The following is a 15,832-nucleotide window of genomic DNA, read 5'->3' as shown; positions in this document are numbered from 1 at the left end:
CTCCCCATCAGCCATGTGGCTGTGCCCAGTTCCAAGGGTGTCACACAGGGATGGCACCAGTCCCATTCCCAGGGCACGGTCACCTCGGATCCTGTGTGAGCTCCTGAGGTGCTTGTCCTGTATCCCAGATATTCCCACTCACTGTGGCACACCTGGGCAGGTACAGACACATTCCCTTGGCACACGGGCACAATGTGATGTGCTGGCACAGCCTGGGGTCCATAGGCTGTGCCCTGAGAAGGCTCCTGTGAGGCCTGGGGATCTCAGGGGGAGTTTGGGAATGGGACTGAGGGATTGTTTGGGAATAGGACTGAGGGATTGTTTGTGTCCCTGTGGGTGTCTTTGGGGAAGGGATTGGTGCTGGTGAGAGGTGTCCATCAGGAAGGGGTTTAGGCGCTGTTCTGGATGTCTGAGGAAGGAACAGGTGTTGGTTTGAGGTTCCATGAGGAAGGAACCATTATCCATAGGGCATCCTTGGGGAAGGAGGGACTGCCAGTGTGGTGATCCATGGGCAAAGAGCACAGGTCACTGTAGGGGAAAATGCAGAGCAGGTGACAGCTCAGAAAGAAGGGTGTCCATGGGGTGCCAGGGCGAAAGGAGCAGTGTCTGTGGGAGTGCTCATGGAATGTGGGGTGACTGTGGGGCTGTCCATGGGAACAGAGGATCCGTGGGGCTGTCACTGTGGAAGCAGGGTTCTCCATGGAGGTGCTGGTGTGGAAGGAGGGGTGTCCATGAAGGAGCTTGAGTGTAAGGAGGGTTTCCAAGGGAGCGTCGGTGGGGAGGAAGAGGTGTCTGTGTGGGTATTGGGGCGTCAGTGGGGTGTTAGTAAAGAAGCAGGGGTGTCGGTAGGGGTGTTGGGGGGGAAGCAGGGGTGTTAGTAAAGAAGCAGGGGTGTCTGTGGGGTGTCGGTGGGGAAGCAGGAGTGTCGATAAGGAAGCAGGGGTGTCGGTGGGATATTGGTAGGGAAGCAAGGGTGTCGGTAGCGGTGTTGCTGGCGGCCAGCGGGGTGTGTGCAGCCCCCGCCGCCCCCCCGCCGCCGCTTTGCATAGGAGCACGGCTGTCCCCGGCCCCCGCCCTCCATATAAGCGGCCGGGACGGCGGCGGCCGCACCGTCCCGGCCATGCTGCAGAGCCCGGCGTGCCCCCGGCCCGGGCCGCCGCCCTCCAAGACCCCGTTCCACATCGAAGCGCTGCTGGCCCGGGAGCCGCCGCGCCGCGGCCCCGCCGCCCCCGTGAGCCCCGCGCCGCCCGCCCCGCGCTGGCCCCCAGTGGGACCCGCAGCCGGACCGGGCCCGGTGGCGGCAGCGGGGCTGGGACCGCTGCCCGCAGCGTGGGGCTGGCCCTGGCCCTGGCCCGGTGCAGGTGAGTGGGGTCCGTGGGCGGGAGCGGGGCCGGGGCGCGGAGCGGGGATGCTGCGCACAGGGTCGGGATGCGGGACCAGAGCAGCAGGCGGGGATGCCGCACACCGGGACGGGATGCGGGACAGGAGCGCCGGGCAGGGATGCCGCACACCGGGACGGGATGCGGGGCCGGGGTGCGGAGCGGGGATGCCGTTCACAGGGACGGGATGAGGGATAGGAATGCCGGACGGGGATGCCGTTCACAGGGACGGGATGAGGGATAGGAATGCCGGGCGGGGATGCCGTGCACAGGGACGGGATGAGGGATAGGAATGCCGGGCGGGGATGCCGTGCACAGGGACGGGATGAGGGATAGGAATGCCGGGCGGGGATGCCGTGCACAGGGACGGGATGAGGGATAGGAATGCCGGGCGCTGGGCCGGCACCCGAGCGGGGAAATAACGGGGTCGGAGTCACCTCAAAGCACTTCGATCCTCGCTGCCGCTGTGGTTTCATTCCTGCAGCCTCTGGAGCGGCCCCGAGCTGAAGCGCTGGGCTGCGGCTGCGGGACAGGGACAGGGACGAGGCAGAGGGAAAACTTTCCTTGGACTTTTTTCCCCTCTGTAGGTGATCGATATAGCCAGACCAAAAATTACCGGTTTATTTAGGGGGTTTTGTTTATTTATTTTGCGAGGCAGTTTCCAACACACCTGATGTCTCTGAACAGTTTGGCAAAGAAAGAGCCTGTGGTTGATTCCTGAAGATGCTGCAGGATTTTACTAATCCCTGATTCAGTCCCCTGTCCAGAACCGGGTGCAGAACATCCAAACCCACTGTTTGCATTTGAGATGGAGCCAGAAACTTGGAATAGGTTTAATAGTAAAGGGCAGAGCTAAAACCAGGATTGCAGTGCCTGGGCTAGTGGAAGGTGTTGGAGGGGGAACTGGATGATCTTTAAGGAGCTTTCCAACCCAAAGCAGTCTGTGATTCCATGAGATTTTACGGGTGACTTTACACACGCTGGCACTTATTTCTCCTTTCATATAGCAGGAAGGCACTTCACTGCCAGAGTTTTAATCAAAAAACCTGCTGTAATTTCCCAAAGCCTCGCTCCCAAAATTAATTTCTTCACCTCTTCTGCTGTGTGGGTCCCTCTTCTCCCAAATTTGCTATCATCTCTCTCTAATTTTGCTTTCCCTGCAATTTTTCACTCACAGAAGTGAAACTGCCAAGTGTTTTGCAGCACTTGGCCCTCAAAACTGCATGTTTTTAGTGCAGAATTATCTCAGGAAAATTATCTCAGGAAAATGTTTTTTGTTGATCTGTGGGTAAAATTTGCACCGTGGTGATGGATGATACTGCCTGATCTGTCAGGATCTATTTTCACTGGAACTTTATCAGGACAACGACCAAGTGATTTTAACAAAGTATCTCTATTCAGAGTATTTTTCTTGAAGTATTTCTTTTTAGCAGTGAGAGAGTGATCTTGCTGTTGTCCAGGCAAAACCTGCAGCCAGGTTTCCCTGTATATAAAGAAATCCAGATTTGATCCTGATGCTACAATATTTAGGCACCAAAAGCATTTGCTGATTTTTTATTAAGTACTTAGCACAACTATTGAATATATTATTTCTTTCACGAGACAGCATCTGCAGAATTGTGTTAATCTTTGTATTATATCAATCTTCCAGGTATGAAAACACAGTTAAACAATTTGCAGAGAGATTTCCACTCAGCGTTCCATGTTGGAAATTACACTTGCTATTATTCCAGTGTTAAAATAGAAACAAAAAGTGATGGGTGAAAAGATTTTAATGATGAAAATAGTTTAAAGTGCAATTACGGCTGTTAAGCTGTCAGGTCTCCGTCCCACAAATCCTTAAACACACGCAGAACTTGCACCCAATTAATGAAAATAAGTAGGTCAAGGTGCAGATTTGTGCCTGGAGAACGTGACAAGATCAGTCATTAAAGGAGAGATAAGTAGCAGGTGTGAATGGGGATCATTATGTGCAGTATTTCCATAAAACCTAGAGAAACCTGGCTTGCCACAATATTTAGGAACAGCAGGGATGGGGACCATTATTGTTCTGATCCTGCCAGTGCTGTTCGGTGCTTTCCACAGGGAAAATCCTACTGGCTGTAATTCGTGGGTTGTGTTAAAGTGAATCTGGTGCTGGAGAAGCCGTGGTGCCATCGGTGCTGGCTTTTCGTGGCTCCTATGGCTCCTAAACCCTCCAGGCTGTGCAGGGAGCTCTGCAGCGCAATCACCTGGGCCTGGAGTCACGGTGGCTGGGCTTGGAAGGGATTTTCAAGGACCTGCCCTGCAGTGAGCAGAGACATCAGCTGGAGCAGGGAGAATGAGGGGCTGGGGAAGGCGAGACCTGCTCTCAGTCAGGTGCCAGTGGCAGTGCTGGTGTTGGATTGTATGTTAATTTATGCTAATTACGGCTATCCTCAGGCCACAGCTGGAGACCAGACAGGTCAGATACACTTGTTAGTCCTGCTGAATCATCAGCACCCCTGGGAACTTTGTGGGGAGCAGAGGTGCAGGATGTGGTCCTGCATGAAAGCTGGATCCTGGACACTGAGCCCGTGTGCCACAGGAAGGGGAAGATCAGGGGCCAGTCTGGGGTCAACTCCCCCAAACTTTGAACATTTGTGTTTTGGGGGTTTTTGAGACAGAGGTGGGATTTTTGTGTTCTGCAGCTCTGTATGCAATTTATTGTCCTGTTACAAAGGTGCTGTGCAGGCAAAGGTCAAGTCCTGCCCACCTCACTGAGTGCTGATTTCTCCGGGTCTGGCTGCATGTCCAGGACTGTCCTTGGTGTACCCTGAGGGTAAAACCACAGAACAGGCCCTCAAAAGTTCTTCTACTCCAGCTTTTCATGGGAAAAGGAGCCTGGATGAGATTATCTGGGTAGGGACAGGGCAGGGACATCCCTGCTGGGTTCGGTGCTACTTTCTCCCAGCTTCTTTAGTGCAGACCCCTTAAATTTTTGCTGCTTTCTTGCAGGTCTGGAATTGTCTCACTGTGTGGGGACCACCCCGCTGGGTCCTGCTGGGCCTTGGAGGTCAGGGGGACCCTGCAAGATGAAGAGAGTGCGCACGGTGTTCAAACCAGAGCAGCTGGAGAGGCTGGAGCAGGAGTTCCTCAAGCAGCAGTACATGGTGGGCACAGAGAGGGTGGACCTGGCTGCAACTCTGCATCTCACAGAGACCCAGGTAAGGGATGGGGGAGCTGAGCTCTAGGACTGATCCTGGGGTGCTCTGTGCTGATGGTCCCACTGCTCTGTGCTGATCTTCCCACTGGGAAGTGTGGAAGGAGGACCTGGTGCAAAGTGACCTGTGGGACACCCTGCTGCCAGGTGACATTGGAGAGGTGTGCCTGGAGTTTGGATGGTTCCTGGATAAGATTTCTGAATCCATGAAGTGGAACAAAAATCATTCAGGAGCTCAGCCTTGCTGTGCTTTAGAGTTTAAGCTGGGTTGGTTGCTGTGTCTGCATTGTCATGATCCTCTGGAGACTGTTTCAAGTGTCCTTGTATGACACTGGATATAATTATTTCCCTGCTCTGCCCTGTGAGTTCCTGCTCCTCCCACAGTAAGCTGCTTGTTTAGTGTGGAAAGAAGGAGTCAGGGGTTCTTCCACAGTGGGCTCTAAATTCAGCTGGGGAGAAGGGAGAGCAAAACAAGGCCAGTTCTGGGGGGACAATGGATAATTATTGGGGGTCTCATCATGGCAGCTGCAGTCCTGGGGATGGGTTCACGGGCTCCTTAGGGAGCTGCCTCCTTCACTTCCCTGGCCAGAGCCTTCTCAGTGCATCTGTAGTCCCCTGATCCTTTCCCATCACTGCTCTGCCCTCTGTAGTTTCACCTCCTCCTGTTCTCACTCACCATTTCCTGAGGGAATGATGCACGTCCCCATTTAAGGAACTCCACTTTTTGGGGATACCCGCCTCAGAAGCACATGGATTGGAAAAGGGTTCCTGGAGCCCTTGGGTTAAGCTGCTGTGCCATTCCCATCCAGGTCAAAGTGTGGTTCCAGAACCGGAGGATCAAGTGGAGGAAGCAGAGCATGGAGCAGAAGGCAGCAAAGCTGTCTCAGTTCGGGGTGATCCAGCCTGCGAGCGCCGACTCCACTGACAGCAAGGAGCACGAGGAGGACCCCGTGGACGTGGAGCTTTGAACAGCCCACGAGACTGGGCTGCTTTTTGGTGCCTGGGGACGTGTCTGGGCTGCTTTGGTCCAAATGAGGCTGATCTGAGAGCTGGAGCCACAGGACTAAACTGCAGCTGGCTGGAAGGAACCCCCCGAATTTCTTTGGCTGCTGTTCGGTAGCCAGGTGCTGTAATTCCTGGGGCTTCATCATCACTCGATGGCAGGTGACCTCCTGTTAGCTCATGGAGCACCAGGACACACAAACAGTTTCCAGCAGAGAGCCTGGGGTGACAATCAGGGTGTCTCTGGTGCTGGGGTGACAATCAGAGGGTGATTCTGATGTTGGGGTGACAATCTGCTGGTTTCTCTGGTGTGGGGGTGACAGAGTGTCTCTGGTACTGGGGTGACAATCAGAGGGTGTCTCTGGTACTGGGGTGACAATCAGAGTGTCTCTGTTGCTGGAGTGACAATCAGAGGGTGACTTTGATGTCGGGGTGACAATCAAAGTCTGTGATGCTGGGCAGGCAATGGGATGCTGTCTCTGATGCCCCTGAGCACAAGGGCATTTCAAACCAGGGACACTCATGTCCTGTGTGGCTGTGTGCTCCAAGGAGGAAGAAGGAGAATCTCCCTGATCACTTCCTTCTCTCAGCTTGACTCCCATGTTTGATGTTCAGATCACTCACAACCACAATACCCCAAACAGGGATGCCCTTTGCTGCCAGGCTCAGACTCCTGGCTGCAAGGAGCAGGGTCTGCCCCTGCCCTGGAGCAGAAGTGCCTCCTCTGTCAGTGTCAGTGCCTTGCTGTACCTGTGCCTTTTCCATGGATCCAGCCCCAGCAGTGTGTGTTCCCTGGCCCTGCTGTCCTTGCCCAGGGTGTGTGTGTGTGTGTGTGTGTGTGTGTCTGTGTGTGTGTTGCTGGCCCCAGGGCTGGCCGAGGTGCAGGGCTGGAGGCTGCAGTAAAACCCAGCCCCCCAACACTCAGCAGCTGCAGCAGACACCCCCTGCCCCGCAGCCAGATGTGCCACTGTGGCCCAGACACAGGCAGCTGCTCTGTTCTCTCCTCATTATCCCTGCAGGTGCCCTGGGACACAGCACCTGGAGCTCTCTGAGCACATCTGGAGCAGCCTGATGGGGATAACAGCTGGATTTTTGGGGGTAGGGAGGGCTTTGGGGGGCCACGACTAAGGACTCAGGCTGTCACCTTGCCTTCCTATGGCAGTGACCACGGCCCATCAGCTCAGGATAATTTATTCTATCTCTTTCTGACCTAGAACACTGTATATCACTTTACTCTTACATTGTTATTTATAGAAATACCTTTTTTTTTTTTTTGCCTTAATATGTGTCACTTATTTATTTGCTTTGTCTCTTGATGAAAATCAAGTTAATTTTAAAAAGAGATGGAATGAGTGTAAAAAACAAAAAAAAGGAAAAATTTCCAAGTACTCACTTAAATTTTCAATTGAAATTAGTACCAAAAAAAATTAAAACACACACACAAAAAAAAAAAAAAAAAAAAAAAAACCAACAAAAAAACCAAACAACCCACACCAAAAAATCAAACCAAATATATTTTCATCTTTCTCAAAAGAGTTTGAGGTTTTTATCCTTAATAAACTATTTTGGACAAAATATATACGAAAGATCTTTTTTTCAATTGATTGATGACCCCATATCAAAGCAGATGGAGGGAATTACTGTCTCAGGGCTGGAAACTACATTTTCAAGAAGAGCAGTCATGCCTGGTGAGTATGGGGTGCTCAGGCTCCTGGAGAACAAGAATTTGTGTCTGCAGGTGGATGTGACCAAGCCTTTTCTGCAGATCCTGCTCTGCCAGTCTGAGCAGCATGGTCAGGGAAGGGAACAGAGCCGGGAAGGGGCTGCACAATCCCTGAGGGAGCTGGGAAGGGGCTGCACAATCCCTGAGGGAGCTGGGAAGGGGCTGCAAAATCCCTGAGGGAGCTGGGCAGGGGCTGCACAATCTCTGAGGGACTGGGAAGGGGCTGCACAATCCCTGAGGGAGCTGGGCAGGGGCTGCACAATCCCTGAGGGAGCTGGGAAGGGGCTGCACAATCCCTGAGGGAGCTGGGAAGGGGCTACAGAATCCCTGAGGGAGCTGGGAAGGGGCTGCACAATCCCTGAGGGAGCTGGGCAGGGGCTCAGCCTGGAGCAAAGGAGGCTCAGGGGGCCCTTGTGGCTCTGCACAGCTCCTGCCAGGAGGGCACAGCCGGGGGGGTCGGGCTCTGCTCCAAGGAACAGGGACAGGAGCAGAGGAATCACAGGATCACTGAGGCTGGAAAATCCCTCCAAGGTCACTGAGTCCAAGCTGTGCTTGGTCCCCACCTTGTCCCCAGCTCAGAGCTCTGTGCCACGTCCAGACCTTCCTTGGACATCTCAGGGGTCTCCAAACCTCCCTGGGCAGCCCCTGCCAATGCCCATTCTGCCTCTTTCCATAAAGAAATCTCTGAGGATATGGCCTCTGGTTATGACAGGGGAGGTTTGTATTGGATGTTGGGGAAAATTCATTCACAGGAAGGGATGTCCAGCCCTGGCACAGCTGCACTGGTGGAAACCCCATCCCTGGAGGGATTTAAAAGCCATGTGGATGTGGCACTTGGGGACATGGCTCAGTTGTGGCCTTGGCAGTGCCAGGGAACATTGGACTCGTTAGTCTTAGAGGGCTTTTCCCACATAAACATTCCATGAACCGCTGAGGATGTAATGGTGAGTGACAGCAGCATTCCCACACTGTGCCTTGTCCTCATGGTCCCTGCCATGGGCACAGCCTGCGCTGGCTCCACGGGCTCTGCATCCCACAGCACGGCCAGGGGACATGGCCCTGGCAGCCTGTTTGTCCCTTGTCCCCCGGCCGGGTGGCCAGAGCAGTGGCCAGCCCTTGTGGCCCATGCCGTGGCTCAGTGGCCAATCCTGAGGCCATGCTGCAGCTGCTGGCCCGGGGATGGAGGTGGCAGCTCCCGCCTTGTCACCCCGTGTCGTGTCTCCGCCACGAGCCAACAGTGACATCTAGTGACACCAAATCACTGCCCAAAGCCTCGCACACGGAATCGTCCCGAATTCCCAGCCCTGCTCCCGCCGCCTGGCCAGCGACGAGCGGGGCTGAGCCGCGGCGCTGTGAATTAGTAAATACAACCAAACACGCGTTTCCGTGGACTCTAAGGCTTTGCAGACCCCCAAGCAGGAGGTAGCGAGGACAGAATGGCCACAGTAGTGTATTTTGAAGGCTTTTTTGGGAAAAGTCGGGCCAGTTTTGGGTGCGCAGGACAGTGGGCGATGCCTCCTCACTCCCCGAGGGGAGACCTCAAGGTGAGGGGGGAACTTGTGCCTGACAGGACTGTGACAGCTATTCCTCTACCATTAAATAATAATAACTGACTGAGGAGAGACCGCAAACTCCTGCACGGTTTGGGGTGGCAGCGGCAGCGCCCCGGCCCCGTTTTGGGGTGTTTTGGCGCCGTTTTGGGGTGTTTTGGCGCTGTTTTGGGGTGTTTTGGCGCTGTTTTGGGGTGTTTTGGCGCTGTTTTCAGACGCTGGCCGGGGGCTGTGGAAGGGGGGCTAAGATGGCCGCCGGCCCCGCGCCCCGCGGCTGAGGGGGGCGATGGCGAGCGCGGACCTCTGAGGGGCGCAGGGGGCGGAGGAGGAGGAAGAGGAGGAGGAGGAGGAGGAAGAGGAAGAGGCGCTGCCCGGCGGGTCAGGGCGGGGAAGTCGCCGCCCGAAGATGGCGGCCGCGGCGGGGCCACACGCCGGGGCTGCGGCGGAGGCGCGGTTCATCAGCAGCGCCAAGGTGAGCAGCCCGCGGTGTGCCCTCCGTGAGGGTCCCTCCCTTCCCTTCCCGCCCAGCCTGGGGGCACAGCGAGTAAAATCCCGCGGGGATGGAGGGAATGGAGGGATTCCCTCAGCTCAGCTCCCGGGTATGACTCGGCTTCGGGCGCGTCCCTGACCCGCGGTTGTCCCTCGGCAGGGAAAGGGCTTGTTCGCCACCAGAAACATCCGCAAAGGGGAAACAGTGTTCGTGGAGAGGCCGGTGGTGTCATCGCAGTTCCTTTGGAATGCCCTGTACAACTACCGAGGTGAGCGGCCGGCGCTGGTGGCGTGTCCCCATCCCTGGCACCTGTCCGGTGGGGTGACCGCGGGACCGCAGGGGTACCAAGGGAAGGGTATGGGTTTGTCGTAGTGCCTCTGTAAAGGTGGTCCTGCTGCCTTTTCTGCCTTTGCACTAAACTGTTGACAAGTTCGGGTGTCGTATGAGGGATGGTGACTTCCATCACTCTGGAGGAATGTGCTAGGTGCCCCCATAGAATCTTGGAATGGGTTGGGTTGGAAAGGACCTTAAAGATCATGTTCCACTACTAGCATGGGCAGGGACATCTTGCCCTAACCCAGGTTGCTCCAAGCCCTTGCCCTGGGTTCTGGTCACTCTGCTTTCCGAAGGCTGTCCTGTGGCATCCATCCCTCCATCCATGGGTCCATCCATCCATCCATCCATCCATCCATCCATCCATCCATCCATCCATCCATCCATCCATCCATCCATCCATCCATCCATCCATCCCTCCATCCCTCCACCCACCCCTCGTGTCCCCACAGCCTGTGATCACTGCCTGCGGGCTCTGGAGACGGCGGAGGAGAATGCCCAGCGCCTGCTGGGGAAGAGCTCCCTGGTGCTGCCTCACCCGGAGCAGTGCAGCATCAGGAAGGACCTGCACCAGCAGTGTCCCCGCTGCCAGGTACGGCTCTGCCACGAGGGACCGTGCTCTCCTTGGGATCCTTGACTCCTTCCCATCCAGCTGGGCTCTTGTGCTGTCTGCCTTTCCAGAGCCAGGGCTCTGCTGGTCAGGGAGGGGGCACAGATCTAGGAGCCCCTTTCCTGCTGCCACAATGCCAGCGCTGTCCCCTTGCTCTAGGTGACATATTGCAGTGCAGAGTGCAGGCAGGCAGCTCTGGAGCAGTACCACCAGGTCCTGTGCCTCGGCCCGTCCCGGGATGACCCCACACACCCCCTCAACAAGCTGCAGGAGGCATGGAGGTAGGGCCTGACCTGCCTGTGGCTCCATGGGCAAGGGAGGTGGCTCTCCTGGGCTGGCTCCTTGCTGTGCTGGAGGGTGGGGGTGGCTGTGGGACACTGCCCAGCTCTTTCTCCTGGTGGGGTGTTGTGATGTTGGCAGCCCAAGGGTTTGGACACACAGCTGAGCACTCCTTATCTTTCTCCCACTGAAGAGCTACAAAGCACTGAGCTATGCACATCCCTCACTCCTGCAGGTTTATGGTGCTCCTGCAGATCTCCAGCCTCTGGGAGATCCTTCTTGTAGCATCCCATGGGCCCGTTTCTGTCCCTGCTTTCAAAAGAAATGGTTCCCAAGGGGATAAGCAACATCCCTGACTGAAATCTTGTCCCAAGCCCCAGCAGAGTGAGCAGGATGGAGGGGGGTTGTTTGTATGGGTGGGGCAGGAAGGTGGGTGCAGGTTTCTCTCCACGGGGTCCCCACACAGCAATGCTGCACTGAGCACTTTGGTGTGCTGGATCAGTGCAGGCCTGGCCAGCTGACCTATGGCAGCTGTTTCTGCCTCTCTCAGCTTTTCATTCCCATGCCAGCCCCAATCTGCTCATCTCTTCTCCATTTTAATCCCACAGAAACATGCATTACCCTCCAGAGACCTCCAGCATCATGCTGATGGCCAGGATGGTCGCCACCATCAAACAGGTACACTGGGTGGTTTTGTTATCCCACTGTGGTTGTTATTCCCAAGGTTTCCTTGGCCTGGCTTTCTCAGCATTTATCGTGACAATCCTCCCTCTCTCTGGGCTGGGGAGGAAAGTGGTGTTGGTGCAATGCCTCTGCTTGATTCTTTTGTCAGGCTAAAGACAAGGAGTGGTGGATCAAGACCTTCTCCCAGTTCTGCAACAAGACAGCAAATGAAGAAGAGGAGATTGTGCACAAGCTGCTGGGGGACAAATTTAAGGTAAGATCCAGCAGCTCTTCAGTCCTGGAGCCTTCCTTCTCCTGCCTGTGTTTGTGAGCCCACAGATGCAAAAGCCTCATTAGAGCAGGGATAGGAAACACTGGGAACTCCAGGCTAAAAGGGAGGGCCCTGACAGTGAGGAAGTGGTTGCTTAGAGGGTTTTGGCCTTGTGATGCTTTCATGGGATATGCTGCTCCTTCCTGTGGGGGAGATGTTCCTGCTGTGGGCTGGGACAGTGTGATATTTAGCTGCTGAGTGGGTGGCTTTTGCTGCTAAGATGGGTGGATTTCATGGCTGTGAGTCCAGCAGCCTCCAGCCATGCAGGGCAGGCTGGGGAGCCTGAATCCTTCCAGAGCCTCTGGCCTGGGCTGGGCTCAGCCTCACCCCAGGGCTGGCACCCACAGCACCCCCACCCTGACCGTGCTCTGTGTCCTGCCAGGGCCAGCTGGAGCTGCTGCGCCTGCTCTTCACTGAGGCTCTTTATGATGAATATCTCAGCAGGGTGAGTGGATCTGCCTCCCAGACAGCCCAGGAGCATTGGCCAGGGCTTCCCTGGGACTCTGCTGGTCCCTTGCTTCCCCCAAAGCTCCCTGAAGCATTGCAGAGCGAGGTGCTCCTGCAGGCTCCTCAGCTCCTCTGTCTGTCCCTCCTGCAGTGGTTCACTCCTGAGGGCTTTCGATCCCTCTTTGCCCTCGTCGGGACCAATGGCCAAGGCATAGGAACCAGGTAATGGGGCTTTGTGGGTGCTCCTTGCCTGGCAGTGCAGGTGTGCAATGTCAGTGGCTGGGTTTAGACATGGGGAGAGAGGGGCACACTTAAAAATGACTTCATCTTGGCTGTGTCAAATCCTTTCACATCCCTGTGTCAGACCTTGGCTGCTCTTGGCTACCTTGGATCCCCTCTGTAAGGTCCCACCAGGTGCTGAGAGCATTGTGGGACTGTAGAAATGTCCTACTGTTTCTGACAGCACTGTGGCACTGTCCCACTGCTCCCCAAGCCCTGTGGCACTGTGACAGCGTCCCACTGCTCCCCAAGCCCTGTGGCACTGTCCCACTGCTCCCCTGGGATTGTGACAGTGTCCCACTGCTCCCCAAGCCCTGTGGCACTGTGTCAGTGTCCCACTGCTCCCCAGGCATTGTGTCAGTGTCCCACTGCTCCCCAGGCACTGTGCCACTGTGTCACTGCCCCATTGCTCGCTAAGCACTGTGGCACTGTGTCACTGTCCCACTGCTCCCCAGGCCCTGTGTCAGTGTCCCACTGCTCCCCAGGCCCTGTGGCACTGTGCCTTGTCCCCTGTTCCCCGGGCCCTGTGGCACTGTGCCATGTCCCCTGTTCCCCGGGCCCTGTGGCACTGTGCCATGTCCCCTGTTCCCCCAGCTCCCTGAGCCAGTGGGTGCACGCGTGCGATGCTCTGGACCTGCCCATGCTGGAGCGGGAGGAGCTGGACGCCTTCATCGACCAGCTCTACAAGGACATTGAGAAGGGTGAGCCTCTGGGGGGGCAGGGACAGGGCAGGCACCAGGATGGGAATCCTTGTCCTCCATCCCCTCCCTGGGGGAGGGAAAGGCTCTTGGGAGATCCCCCTGCAGCACCCAGGCCCTGCTGGCTGTGGGTGATTGTGTTGATGGACGTTCCTTGTGCTTGTGTGTGGAAGAGCTGGAAGGGCCCATGCAGAGCTCTAACCCCTCTCTCTGTGCTGCAGAGTCGGGAGAGTTCCTCAACTGCGAGGGGTCAGGGCTCTACGTGCTGCAGAGCTGCTGTAAGTAACACAAGGACTGCGAGGGAAATGGCCCGTGCTAGGCTGGGAGAAAGGGGTTTGTGCTTGCCATCTGTGGGATGGGGAGGGTACTGCTCTCGGTGTTCCCTGGCACTTTGCCCAGCTGTGGAATGGCCAGTCCTGCCTTGGATGCACTCAGATGTGATGTGGGTCCCGGAGCCACTGAGGCATTTAGCAGAGGTTGTATTGCCCGTAGGTAACCACAGCTGCATCCCCAATGCTGAGACATCCTTCCCAGAAAACAACTTCCTCCTGCATCTCACTGCTCTGGAGGACATCGAAGCAGGAGAGGTGAGACAGCAGGGCCTGGGTGGCCCTGAGGTGACATCACACCTTGGCATCATCCCTGTGTCCCCTACATCTTCCATGGACCCAGCCCCAAAACCTGTGTCCTGCATCATCTTGGCAGAGGAATTCAATCCCCATCCCATGTAGGGGCTGCCAGAGCCCCTGTTTCTGCCTGATTCTGAGAGGGACTGGGGCAAATCCTGCTGCTTTGGGGTCATGGAGAGCGATTCTGAGCCCAGCCCATTTCTGTTTGCTGCCAGGAAATCTGCATCAGTTACTTAGACTGCTGTCAGAGGGAGCGGAGCAGACACAGCCGCAACAAGATACTCAGGTAGGGGCTGCCTGGGGCTCCCTGGGGGACCTCACACCCCTTGACACCCCAAACATCCATCAGGGCGGCATCTCCACCCCAGGGCTGTGTGTGTCTTGGGATGTGGCTGTGCATGGGCTGCTGTGAACTTCAGTGGGCTCATGGCATGGGGTGTGTGCAGCACGTGGTGCTTCTGGTGCTTTGAGCTCCTTGTAATGTGTTGTAGGATTTGGGTTCCCCCCTCTCTGTGCAGGCTTACACCTGCAGACCCTTCCTTTTCATGCTCTGTCCCTCAAGGGTAGGGGTTCCTGCTGGGGTCACTGTCCCCCTGTCCCATCACCCCTGTGGGGCTGAGAAATCCTCCTCTCCACCTGGGGTACCTTTGCCCTGCCCGAGCCAGCAGGATGGGACCCCCGGACTGCTCTGGGTGTGACACATTGAGCCCTCCCTGGCTGTTGTGTCCCCCACCCCTGGCCAGCAGCAGTGTGGGAGTGTGGCTGTGTGCACACCACGCCTCTGTCTCCTGCCTGCCCCCTGCAGGGAGAACTACCTGTTCACCTGCTCGTGTCCCAAGTGCCTCGCACAAGCCGACGACGCCGACGTGACGTCTGATGAAGAGGAGGAAGGCGAAGGAGAGACGGACGATGCGGAGCTGGAGGATGAGATGACTGATGTGTGATCCTGGCCCCGGGCCAGAGGAGAGGGAAGGGATGGGATGGGAAGGGAAGGACCTGGAGGCTCCTTCAGGAGGCAGCAGCTTTAATTTAGAACAGGGTTGTGTTGTGGGGTCGGGCGGGGCCGCGTGCCCAGGTGCTGGAGCGGGGCGGCCGGGAGCCGGAGGCAGGCCCTGCTCCCGCCTGTCCGTGTTGTCCCTGTGCCTGTGTGTGTGTGTCAGGCTGTCCCTGTCCTCCCTGCCAGGACAAGCTGTGAGCCAGTGGCCCTCCAGTACATCCCAGTGCCCGGTGGGGCTGGCTGGTGCTTGCAGGGGAGGCTGGAGGAGAGTGGGGTCCAGCCAGCCCCTGGGACACCAGCTGGTCACCTGTGAGGTGGCTCTGCTGTGTCTGTGCAGGCTGTGATGTGGAGGAGCTTGTCCTTCCCACCCTGCAGGGACGAGGGCAATGTGTGTGTGTGTGTGTCCGTGTGTCTGTGCACGAGGGTACTATTTAATGTCTATATTAGCACTATCTACACACTGTGGAGCTGGGGCCCTTCTATATCCTCCATCCCATGCCTTGGCCAGCAGTGAGGGGCAGCAGGATCTCACAGGGGATGCCTTGGAGGGTGGCCCGGAGCTCCAGTCCAGCAGGGGGAGCAGAGCTGACCCTGCAGACACCTCCTTCCCAGCTCGGCCCATCCTTCCCGTATCACAGAGCCCCGGGCAGCGACTGCAGGAGCGTGTGGGGATGGAGAATGGCCGTGAGCTGACGTGGGCTGGGTGTCATCCCAAACCCAGAAGACATTTTGGCCGTGGGACGACGATGTGCCCGGGTGTGCAGCATGTGCTGGGTGCTTCCCTGCACCCAGTGCTCCCACATGGAGATGTGCCAGTGCAGAGTGGCCCCCCTGGATGTCCCCTTGTCATCCATCCCATGTGCCACCCTCAAGGCCACACAGTGTTGTCCCTGTGTGCAGATCATGTGGCTGGAGGGACAGTGGCTCCAAGTGACAGACAGGCAGCAGGTCAGGGATGCACCCAGGGTTTTTTCCTCCCTCCATGGATTTTGGGGAGCTGTGTTCCTGCTGCCGTGTCCGTGGCAGCTGGACTGTGGGACCGAGGGTGGCACACCTGTGGCACTGCCATCACTGCCAGCCCTGCCTCCTGCTGCTTGTCCCCATCCGTCCTGGGCCACATCCCCTTCAGTGTTCCTAATAAACCGAGACTGGTGACAGCTGGGACCTGTGCTTTGTATTGCTGGGTGCAGAGAGGGCTGTGAGCCAGGGGCTGGTGCTGTGGGGACATGGGGCTGAAGGAA

The 15,832-nt window shown here is 56.7% G+C and overlaps 2 protein-coding genes across 2 annotated transcripts; both read left to right on the top strand.

The window, feature by feature from the left end:
* The first annotated feature begins 731 nt into the window (after positions 1-731).
* LOC131084085 (T-cell leukemia homeobox protein 2-like) lies at positions 732-5,528 on the top strand. Its single transcript, XM_058025197.1, has 5 exons — positions 732-796; positions 964-1,231; positions 3,581-3,668; positions 4,356-4,564; positions 5,370-5,528. The coding sequence occupies exons 1-5, from the start codon at positions 732-734 to the stop codon at positions 5,526-5,528; spliced, it is 789 nt and encodes a 262-aa protein (XP_057881180.1).
* Positions 5,529-9,226: 3,698 nt separating this feature from the next.
* On the top strand, positions 9,227-15,748 carry SMYD5 (SMYD family member 5). Its single transcript, XM_058024922.1, has 13 exons — positions 9,227-9,307; positions 9,485-9,593; positions 10,111-10,250; positions 10,428-10,549; positions 11,156-11,225; positions 11,380-11,484; positions 11,924-11,986; positions 12,140-12,210; positions 12,862-12,968; positions 13,187-13,243; positions 13,458-13,552; positions 13,810-13,880; positions 14,400-15,748. The coding sequence occupies exons 1-13, from the start codon at positions 9,242-9,244 to the stop codon at positions 14,536-14,538; spliced, it is 1,215 nt and encodes a 404-aa protein (XP_057880905.1). The 5' UTR covers positions 9,227-9,241; the 3' UTR covers positions 14,539-15,748.
* Positions 15,749-15,832: the final 84 nt, after the last annotated feature.

This window comes from Melospiza georgiana, chromosome 5 (assembly GCF_028018845.1).
Source record: "Melospiza georgiana isolate bMelGeo1 chromosome 5, bMelGeo1.pri, whole genome shotgun sequence".
NCBI lineage: Eukaryota > Metazoa > Chordata > Aves > Passeriformes > Passerellidae > Melospiza > Melospiza georgiana.
Note: the sequence above shows the minus strand (reverse complement) of the source record. Positions and strands in the feature narration are given on the sequence as shown.